This window comes from Chaetura pelagica, unplaced genomic scaffold (genome assembly GCF_000747805.2).
Source record: "Chaetura pelagica isolate M959 unplaced genomic scaffold, ChaPel_1.0 scaffold104, whole genome shotgun sequence".
Taxonomy (NCBI): Eukaryota; Metazoa; Chordata; class Aves; order Apodiformes; family Apodidae; genus Chaetura; species Chaetura pelagica.
The window spans coordinates 10505873-10517164 of NW_009953786.1; the positions used below are offsets into that span (position 1 = coordinate 10505873).

Consider the following 11292-nt stretch of genomic DNA (forward strand, 5'->3'; position numbering starts at 1 on the left):
ATTTACTGTGGAGAAAATAATGCTCCACAGCTACACCCTAATAGGCAATTCAGACCAGGACTTTGATTTTAAAATAAATAAATAAATAAGTGAGATAAATTAAAGATAAGCTTCTCACACAGTCCTTTTTGGTAAAACACTGAGGATTCATGGAAAGCTGTTTGTTTAGACTTGGTCTGATAGTGTTCACCAAATGCCAAAGGACAAACAACCCCCAAAACAGAAATGTGGATACTCAGTACTCTGTATAATCAGAGAAGAAAAATCAGCAACAGCATGATGTGCATTTTATTGGCACTGGAACAGCTAATATGGACAGAAGTTTGCATCTCCTAAGCACTGTTATCATAAATGGTTGTATTTATTACCTGTGCATGAACCGTGTTTGGAACAAATAAGAAGCCACAAATCACAAAGTAGCCTAAAACCTTGCCTTGCTTATTAACAAATCCCATGTTCCTCCTCTCCCTTGCAAAAAAAAGAAAGACCTGACTAAGGGCAGCCAAAGCAGCAAGAGAGATTTGAAACTCTGTTGGTATATGCCCCAAGTTGCACATCCTCCTCTCCTTTAAAAGTCAAGTAAGCAACTCTCCTCTCTTTGCTCACTGCCAGCAAGTGCTCCCTATACAGAAGTGGTAAGAAATAATGTAGGAGTCTCAGGTCTGAGCTTCACACATCCTGAGAACTGCTATTTTAATGGATGCAGGGAGGTGATATGGTGACAATTCACTGCTATTCTTGCTTTCACCCTGCCAGAATGGTAATGGTTTACGTCCACCCAGCAGATGCCTGTTCCCAAGATCTGAGAGTTAGCACTCGAAGACTGCAAACTGAGCAGTGCAGCTTGGTGGGAAACAGTGCAAATCCTGGGATTCACAAAATGCTCCGAGTTGCTGCCATGCTGGGATTTATCTGTGACATTACTTCATTTGGGTTTGTTATGCTCAGGCAAATAAAAAGCATCTCCAGACTTATCATTAGTGTTTAGAAGTACTTTGGGGGAAAAGTACCATTTTCTTGTCATTCATCCGGTCTCCCCACCAATTTCTTAAAGCTTTCTGCTGGCCTTACAGACCTTGTCAGGTTATTTGCTTATAATGTGCAATAATTCTATCTCCACACAGCTACCCTGCTTGATGGATGTGTGGGAGGCTGTGCTTCCTATGATTTGAACATCTGATTACTGTTTACTGTACTGATGATGACTTTGATTTGTCTTTGTTGATCGTCAAGCCAAGAGAGCCAGAAGAGATGACAATATCTACTCATACAGCTAATTGTAGCCACAATAAGGGCTCTAATGACCTCAGTGTACAGGTGTACACAGACTAACTCCTGACATATATGCTGACAATGATTAGGACCTTGCTACGAAATCCTAGGGTTATAGAGAGATGAAGTGGAAGAGCTTTATCTTGATAAGGATAAAGTCCCAACAGCAATTTAAAATGCATGCCATGTATTAAATGTTCTGCAGTACCTGTGTCACTAACAGTGACAGCTGCAAAACAGCTGCATGTTTCAAGCACATTACTCTAGTCGCAGTGCAATAACAGATTTTCAATGGTGATGAAAATATTTTAAATTTAAAGCCAGAACATGGCAGATTCCACCCTTTCCTTCTAGAGTCAGAAAATACAGCCAAAAGATTCAAGCATGCAGCCCCTCCCAAGATGGGCCAAGGAAAAAGCACAGGGCAGGGCGGGGAGGTGTGAAGAGGGGCAGCACAAAGTGAATGGGCAGATCCAGGTGCACCTGCAGCATATACTGCAGTTTCACTCACTCACAGTTCTTCATGTACCCATAGAAACAGGAAGAGAGAAGCCAGAACAAACTTCTCAGTGTCTTGGGCTGAACAAGATATTCTCTCTTTTAATAGGCACTGAGGATCTATCCAGAATAAAAAGGTCACTGTCCTCTGTCCTGCATGAAAATTTGAGCTCTCCTCTTTTTACTCTTCAGGAAGTGCAACCTGATAGATTAGACAGTGACTTTAGCAATCTGCAGGTACATGAAGCACCACTGATTTTAGCACCACAGGGATCTGTCCTTGGAAGAGGTTTCTGAATGTTGGGTGGACTTTGCAAGACAGAGGACAGCTTTGGTGCCAAGTGGTCTGCTTTGTTACTGCTGAAAGCAATGCTGTCAGGGTTACTTCAGATATTATGCCAGAGCCAGAGTTATTAATCTTTTCCTCAATAAAGCTGAGTTCTTTATTGCAATATTAAAAGTTGTAATGAGTTAATGATGAATATTAGCCTGACAGTTCAGCCTGGCAGCCTTGCCAAAGAATAGCTTTTACAGACAAGAAAGTTTCACTTCTTCCTTCTTCTGAGTTATTCCTGCTTACTATCCATGTTTCATCAATGCAGTCATTATAAGAATGCCTGAAACTATTTAGTTATATGTATATGTAAGCCCATCAAGAAAAAGCTAATGGCTTCTTTGGTTTTATTCTCCTTGGAAAGAACAGAAATAGCAGCCTTTCCTAAAACCCTGCCTGGCTGCCTTTAAGTCTTTTCAATCCCAAAAGGCACACTTTGACATGCGCAGTATGAAGAGGGGCCTCAGAACTTAATTGGGGGATTACTGAACACCTTCTCCTTGGAATTTACTGTCATTTAAGAGTAGATGAATGTCATAGAGAGAAACAGATTCACCTAATGTTGAAGACAGCATAGCTTGGTCAGTAATTTGTCCTGATACTATATTATTATAAAAGATTACAGATTTCTGATTCACAGAAGACGGAAAGGAGCCATGAAATGCCTAAGACAGAAGGCAACAAACTCCCACAATCTGCAGCATAATCCAGAGTTTGCCTAAACCCCTTGGTACAGAAGAACACTTATCCAACTTAAAACATTTGGAGAGAGAAGCTCCTGCTTTAATGGTTTTCCCCCAAGATTTAAAATATTTTTTTCTGGGCCATGTGCTTTCCCTGTAGCAACTGGGTCAGCATCCCTGACATCATCAGTAGCTTAGAAACATGGGAGTTAAAAGTAATGGCTAAAGTACACACTTTGCAGGTGAATGAAGAGCAGCTGACACTGCCACCATCCGGACTTCTGGATGCAAAGAGTACCCTGCAGGCCTTCCCTCACACTGAACAAAGAGCCAAAGGTCTGTGTAGTTCAGAGTTCCATCAGGGAACTGCTGAAAGGGAACCAGCTTCTCACCTTTGCAGAAAAGCACCATTGAACTCACTTTTCTTCTCCGTTTACTGCCTTTTCTCTGATCAAGAAATAGTTACATTGCTTATTATTCATTGCTCTCCCTGATGATCCTCTTGGGTAATAACACTAATATCCCAGGAACACGTCAGAAAGGCATGTGACATGCCAGCAGCAACCTGCTTCCTCTAATCTCACCATCAGCTGTTGTACTTCCACTGCAATCTAACTCATCACCACCTGCAGTAGCACCTATGCACTGAATTCAGGAAAGATTCACCATGTTTGATACCACTGATAAGCTGTGTTAACTCTATTTGCCTGAAGTGTCTACAAAATATGAAGTGTAGCCAGCAGATGACCAGTGATGTCCACATTGAGACACTAAAATGATGTGTGTCATCATATTAAAATTATGTAAGATAATGAAAAAACCTCTTATGACAGAAAACATTAGGGATCTGGTAGATACAGAATTCAAGTTATTTTGCATAAAAATAAGAAAGCAGTGCCTATGTAGTCAAGAGCATGGAATAAATCATTTTACAAGTGACAATATGGAGCTAGCTTGACAAGTGTCTCTCTGTCAGCCTAAGGGAAGCCTTCCTTGACTATCTGTCATTTGGCTTCCACAGCATGAACATTTCCATGGACTAAATGCTATGTCAAGCAGAAACAGTTTATAGCTAAATATCAGAATAAAGCAAATAAAGCAAAACTTTTCTTCCAGGAAAGGGTGTTTCACCACTTAAGTTTATACTACATTTTTCCATTACACCTGTACACCCACTGGACCTCCCAGGTGAGATTCATTCATGCAAAAGGTACCACACAAGCTGCCGTTCACACCAGCCTACAGGCAGCCACTGTGGTGAACAGGGAGAGAACAAAACACAGGAATACCTACCAAATGCAATCAGCACCAGTGTGTAAGTAGTCAATGTATGGAAGGTGATTTTGGTCTCGAGACCAGCATGAGGTAGAAAAGACCATGCCAATATTTAGCCAAGGAATTGTCACTCCTAAAACAAAGAGATTGTAACCAAGTTTTGAGTAACCACAGTTTCTAATTAGGAGACAGTTTGAGAGGGCAATTGAAAATCTTGTCCTACCCACAAACTCACCCTTAAGTTTTAAGTCTTCCTACCAGAGTGAATAATTCACAAATAATTTAACAAAAGCTGCATTCTGTACTAACAAAATATCTACCTATATCTATCTATAATTACAGTGCCTTTGAACACATTTGTTTTTTAATACCTGTAAAAAGTTTATTATTCTGTAGAAGAATTACAAATACCTGTAATTCTAGCTCAACGCCATTGATCAGAGGAGGTTGCTTCATGTTGGCAAGTGAACATGTGCTTGTAAACATATGTCCTGTTTCCCAACTGGTTTGTTCAGGCTCAACACCTGCACAGGTGACTGAATTTTGCTTTCAGCTAACGTTTCTATCAGTAAATTGCAATGACACGTATGCAGCTGGAGCACTCATGACAATTAATTTAGAGAACTAGTGTGCTGTTCTGCCCAGTGCTACAGCCTGGGTTAGCAAGCAAGGAAGCTGCATGGCTCTGTCCTTCATCACTCTGACACAGAGCAAGAACACAGAGGTACTGGCAATACCAGAAAGAGATACCGCAAGCCCGACCTGTTCCTCCCAGCTATTGAGTCTCAACTATTCATTAATTCTTAATCTGCTCACCTGCCTTCATTCCTTTAAATACCACCTGCTAAACACAACTGTATCTAAACAGTCAGCTGGTGAACAAAAGGGCCAGAAAGATGGAGAAGACTTTGGTGACTTCACCACCACAATTAGAGGACACTTATCACAGAGTCACAGAGTGGCTGGGGTTGGAAGAGACCTCTGAAGATCATCTAGTCCAACACCCCCTGCTAAAGCAGGATGCCCTACAGTAGATCATACACGAATGTGTCCAGAGGGGTTTTGAACATCTCCAGAGAAGGAGACTCCACAACCTCTCTGGGCAGCCTGTCCCAGTGCTCTGCTACTCCCACAGTAAAGAAGTGTTTCCTTATGTTTACCTTGAACCTCCTGTGCTGCAGCTTGTGCCCATTGTCTCTTGTCCCATCACTGGACGCCATGGAAAAGAGACTGGTCCCACCCTCCTGACATCCACCCTCCCATCCCCCTGCCCTTTAGATATTTATAAGCATTTATGAGATCCCCCTTCAGCCTCCTCTTTTCCAGGCTGAACAGACCCAGCTCTCTCAGCCTTTCCTCACAGGGCAAATGCTCCATTCCACTATTCATCTTTGTGGCCCTGCGCTGGACTCTTTCCACTAGTTCCTTACTCTTTATGAACTGGGGAGCCCACAACTGGGTGCAGTATTCCATATGTGGCCTTACTAGGACAGGATAGAGTGGGAGGATAACCTCCCTTGACCTACTGGCTACATTCTTCTTGAATGCATCCAATAACTGCCAGAAACATAAAAGAGAGACTTGCTTACCAGGCACAGCACCAAGATGTCGCAGGATGGATCCTGTATTATTAGGAAGGACTGTGAGGTTCCACCCATGCCTGTTCGAGGGGCAACAGACAGGCAGAGAAAGGTCAGTGCATGTCCCTGGTGCCAACACCCCCAGCACCAAGCTGCCCTACTGGCTTCATGCCCCCACCCCTGCTCAGCACAACAGGGCAACTGCCATGAGCCAACAAAGCAGGTGGATTTGGTGATCTTACCTTGAAAACGGTTCAGATTTTCCCACAGGAAAGCCACTCCCGTGGGTGTTAGTATCTACTTTTCCACAATGCACTGCTACGTGGCAATCTTTCTGTTCCACTATCCGCCAGTATTCTTGCTGTGATAAGAGAAAGTGATAATGTGTTTAAGTCACTGAACAAGGTATCTCTCATTAAAATAGGAAGCACAGAAATTTACAGGGCTTTCAGGACCTCAGTGTAATTCAACATATACTACTTCCTAAAAATAAGAATATAAACACTTAAAAGGACAATTGGGAAAACAGAATTTAGATCCTCTTGGCCTCTGTGCTCCAGTACAAGACAGATTAAGACTTCCTTCTCTCTCTCAGTTCATTAACACCTTTATTAAAAATGTAAAAAAAAAATATTAAAAGTAACAATCAGTATTATGTCTATCTAGCCATTTATTCTTCTCCCACACTAGACGGTTTTAAAATGCTTATGGTAAAGTCTGAATATCAGCTATACTCAATCTCCATGCCCTATCCTCTGAAATAAACATTTTTCAATCTCTCATGTTGGCCTCACCTCTACTTCAGCTACTGTAGGCTCCTTCGTGAAGCACATGTTCATGATGTTTCTTGCTGTTCGGTAGAAGGTTGTTAAAGAAACAGACCTACCCTGTGGAAGAAGAAAATATAAGTGAAAATAAAAACACATGCTTCCTTGCCCTGTACCCAGGACAATGTCTCCAGAACATATGTGGGTATAAAGCTCATTTCTTATATGAGTGAAAATACCTCAGAAGATACCGAAATTTAATCGCATTGAATCACGAATCCAACCATCTAAAAGGCCAACCAAACATTCCCAGAGGGCCACATACACTGCTTTGTCCAGCCTGGTGCTCTGTGTTTGATAAATACAGAAGATGGACATAGCCCAGCTTTCCACGACAGCTGGCAAAGAACCCAGCAGGCAACCCTACTTGCATTTGACAATCAAATCCAATGTATTACTAAAGGACCACGTGGCTATGTTCTTTACACACAGAGAAACAGCTGAAAAAGACTGGAAATTTACAGAAACATTCAACATCAAACTAGTATTCAAAATCAAACTAGTACTGTATGTGATGGAAGGGGGTAAAAAAAAGTAGAGTTTACCAAGATTACAGTAATCAGCTGCTTACAAAACCCATTCATGCTTAATTCAACAAAAGCAATTCAAATGCAAGGAACCAGGACCTGCTGGTACAAGGCTGAGAGAAGTCAAACACACAAGAATTGCCAAGTGAGTGCACTCTCTCCTGGCGCTGCTGCAGGAGCTGTCTGAGAAGAGGATTAGACTTGGTTTTCTGTTTGAGCTCTACCTGAGTTTCTGGGTACCTGCTTTCACACATACTAGAAAACTAGATGGTCTGGGGAATGTCCTCTGAAGTCTCTGAAGGCAGAAGCATGAGAACCTGCTTGCTCCTTTCAGCCCAGACATACTGGTATGCCCAGATTATCACCTCCTCTGCTCCACGGTAGAACATCCTGGGAAGCTCTAATCCATGAGAGCTGGCAGGCACTACACTTGCTGCTGTGACCATACCAGTTTGCAGGCACTGCTGCAGGCAAAGACCAGCATTGCTCTGCAAACGTGAAATTGAAAGTATCTTTGCCCTCTCACCAGATCCACCCCTTCTTCCTCTTAACTCCCATTGTGTCCACTGGTAGCCCATCAGAGTAACCACAGGCTTAAACTCCATATAAATGAACATTTTACTACTCCAAATATTACCTGTCTAGTTTTTCTTTCACCTATGAAAGAGATCTACCAAACCACCTCAGTCTTTTCTTGTGTTTAATTTATTTAAGAATCATGCCCAAGAGTAAACTAGAAACAACTATACAACCAGCTTTTCCCCCCAGAGGCCAAGTTTATCACTTAGCCATGCTCCTACATCGTCACTTGTTTAATTGAATGCAACATAATTAGCTGTAACAAAAAAGTTTGTGAAATGCCCAGGGCCTGGGGCCCTTTGATTCCCATAAACTTCAGAGTTGGATGCTCTGCAATACAATAAGCAATTCTCTTCATCTTTTAATGCCCTCATGAATCATTTACTGAGGCAGCCTTTTACAAAAAAATCTCTTGTAAAACACTGGGCCTGCTCCAATAGCTGTCACACTTCAGCATAGACTTCACCACTCACAAACCAATATATACTCTGCAGCAGCTCCCTCATCTCAGTAACTTGCCTCTTCTTCTCATCTTTCACAGAAAAATAAGGACTCATCTTCTAACACTAACCATGGCTTTCCACTTTTCAGATATGCAGCAAGAAAAAAAGTGGAAAAACTGAAGAGTTTAGCCCTTTTAAAATTGCATATAACCACTTCTTTCTCTGTCAAGCATATGGTAACTTTTTAGTCTCCTACAAGTTGTAACACAAATTAAATGGTTGAAGGGTTTTTGTCATCTGTTTTCATTGTTTGGTTGTTTTTCTAACCTGAGGGATCTTGTAAAATTTTCCAATGCCAACTCAGAAAATAACTTAAAATGCTGTAATGGAGCATTTTAACCAGAACACAATATGAATTGCTGAAGAGTAGAATGCCCTTTTCAACACCCTCAACAATATCTCAACAGTTCAATAACTGTCCTGGGAGATTCAAGCTACTGAGCAGAGTCTCTGTTGTTACAACAATATGACAGAGGAAGGTTTAAAAAACAGAATTTCCTAGCTCCTCTACTGAGTCTTCTCCCAGCCTGGAACATCACCACCACCACCACACCTGCAAGGGAGGTACACAGAGGGACACAACAACACTATCAATGTTAAAGACATTAAAGCAACCATAAATATGAGCAGAAAACTGAGATTTCACAATAGTCACAGGCAGAAAGGAAGGACTCCTGTTAATGAGAGTCCAAAAATGCTGAGTCCCTGGCTGAAGAGAGCTCAGTGTGGGATTTCTCAGACAATTTCATGTGAGGCAAAACTTGGGTTGGTGATTTCATCTGCATGTCCCTCTAAAGGGCCTGCTAATAAGCCTTCAGTTTGTTCTGTATGGAACCAAATGCTGTTTTCAGTCACCTCCAGTATAAAGTATTTTCAAAATTAAAATTGAGGAAAAAGAAGAAAATCTTGCAACAGACCCTTAGATTGCAGCAGTTGCCTCTATGTACTTAGAAACAAGGATATTTTAATAATCATGTAGAAAAGCCAAACATTTAGGAGTAAAGCAAACAAGTGCAGCAGTCTGCAGCACGCACTTAAAAGCACAGCAGGCCCTACAGCCTGCAAAGGAGTAACACTGAAAATAATTTGGGAGCCCTGGCAGGAAGTCAGCCAAACACAAAGGAGATTTACTCTAACCTTGACATGCAATATAGTGGTAACTGCTCCTGGAAGACTGAATGTCTCTTTCTAAAAGCATGTTCCAGCTCATGCACATACTGACTGCAGAAATTACTGTGCAAAATCCTAAATGTATGGTCTCTTCATGGTCTGAAGCATAGACTTTATGGCATAAACTGGACTACAGCCATATGATTATGTTCTCCAGCCCTCGGTCTGTTCACCTGGGCATTTATCAAAGGGCTGGGCTTTGGATTATTGTTTAATGTTTTTTAGTTTTTATCATAATTAGCAATGTGCTTTACAAAGGAAACATTATAATCCCACCATTTGTGGAAACTGTAACATGAGAATAGTCTGTGAGATTTCAGATATTCTCAGAAACACCTTAATAGGTAAAGAACACTTTCCCCTCCACAGACACATGCACAGGAGGATACCATCATTCCAGAAAAACTGAGAATGCAGGACTAAAAGGGTTGTCTCATAAAATACCATGATGTACCCTCTGTTTAAATCCATAAGTCAGCACAACCTCACCTCAGTGAGCACCACCTCTTATTAAAAAGCCTAATGACGAACTAGTTATTTTACAAGTCTTGTGGGTTACTCTGGTACATCAAGATTGTTGCAGAATTTCTAATTTCTATGTCCTGAGGCTTGTTCTAAGTGATATAACCAGTTCTCATGCACCAGTCCTTCTACAGCCCTTTCCCCCCCAGGGCTGTGAAAACAAAGCTACGTGCCTCCCTGCACTCTGACTGACCAGGCATGCTCAACATACAGATCTCCAGAAACCCACCACAGATTTGCTTCCCCCTGTTTTCTCCCCGGCCCATTGCCTATGACAGCATTCCCCAGCCTCTGCACTGCAGATGAGTGTGGGATGGAATTCCAACAGGCAATCCCCAGTATCTGGGAAGCTGCTGGCAGCATGGTGGACAACCCAAGGCATTGCCTGAGCAGTTCCGTGTGCTGCAGCTGCTTTGGAGGGTGGGGAGAGCACCAGCCTGCAGGCTCAGTGATCCTTGTCTGTAACAGCTTCTACACTCAGACTAGAAGTATTTCTACTAGGTATTGCTGGACTTAATCAGGGTCTGATGCTGTCAGTACTGCCAGTGCTTGACGGGCAGCTGCAGCAGTTTGGGAACTCTCAGCTTTGTGGAGTAAAGGCTTGTGGCTCAGCAGGCTCAGGCTGGTTATACTAGCTGTGCTTTGCTTGCTCGCCTTTTAGTATTTTCTAAGTCTGATTAGGATACTTCTCACAAATCCCTATCTTGCTTTTTGAGTTACCTTGCATCTTCTAAACTTCAGCTTGGGACTTGCACTGGAAAAGAAGATGGAGGCATTTCCTCGCTAACTTTGAGTTTGTTCATACAGCAGTCACGGTGACTTGGATAAAATTTTTCATTTAACATCATTAAGCACAGGATATTAAGCACAGAAATAGCACTTCACTGTTTACAAATGCTGCTGTCATTAGATAAGCTTCTCTCCAACAGCAGCATGTCAAAGAGATTGCTTTTCAGAGGTGGGGTTGAGGCCAGAGTCCTTGAGTTAAAGAACTTCTGGGCTGACAAAACCATAACAGGCTGCAAAGAAACCCAACAACCTGAAGCAAGCTTTTAAAGCTCAAGTTATGAACTCATGCAGTTCCTATATAGCTCAACAATAAGCTATCTGGCTTTGGGCTATCTGGCTTCATTTCCTGGTGATGGAAGCAAGATTGGAAGGGGGAGAACAGCCTACCTCTTTACTGGGCAAAGACAGTCAACATTATATCCCTCTTGGAGCACAGCTACACAGTTCAATGGAACTCAAAATTGCATTGCAAGTTACAGTGCCAAGTCCTGCTCCAGAGTAGGAGACTGCCAAATAAAATACAGTGAAATAGTCAGCATTCCTTCATAAATGGAGGTACTTGATATGTGGAGGACTAAGCACCCATGCGACTGTTAGTGCTGAGCAAAATCTGGCATCATGGATGAGTATGTTGCTTACATTTCAATTTGGCCTTTCTAAATTTAGTACTGTATCTAGTGATGTTAGTTTTGTTCTGGAATACTACTTTGCTGAATCAGAGACTTGCAAAAAG

At 42.0% G+C, this 11292-nt stretch overlaps 1 protein-coding gene across 1 annotated transcript in view; it reads right to left on the reverse strand.

Moving 5' to 3' along the window:
- Window positions 1-11292, reverse strand: part of JARID2 (jumonji, AT rich interactive domain 2) — a 226055-nt gene that overhangs the window by 14908 nt on the left and 199855 nt on the right. The window contains 5 exon segments of the mRNA XM_010000948.1: window positions 1863-1882; window positions 4067-4195; window positions 5652-5722; window positions 5885-6003; window positions 6437-6529. Coding sequence (XP_009999250.1) covers window positions 1863-1882; window positions 4067-4195; window positions 5652-5722; window positions 5885-6003; window positions 6437-6529 — 432 coding nt within the window.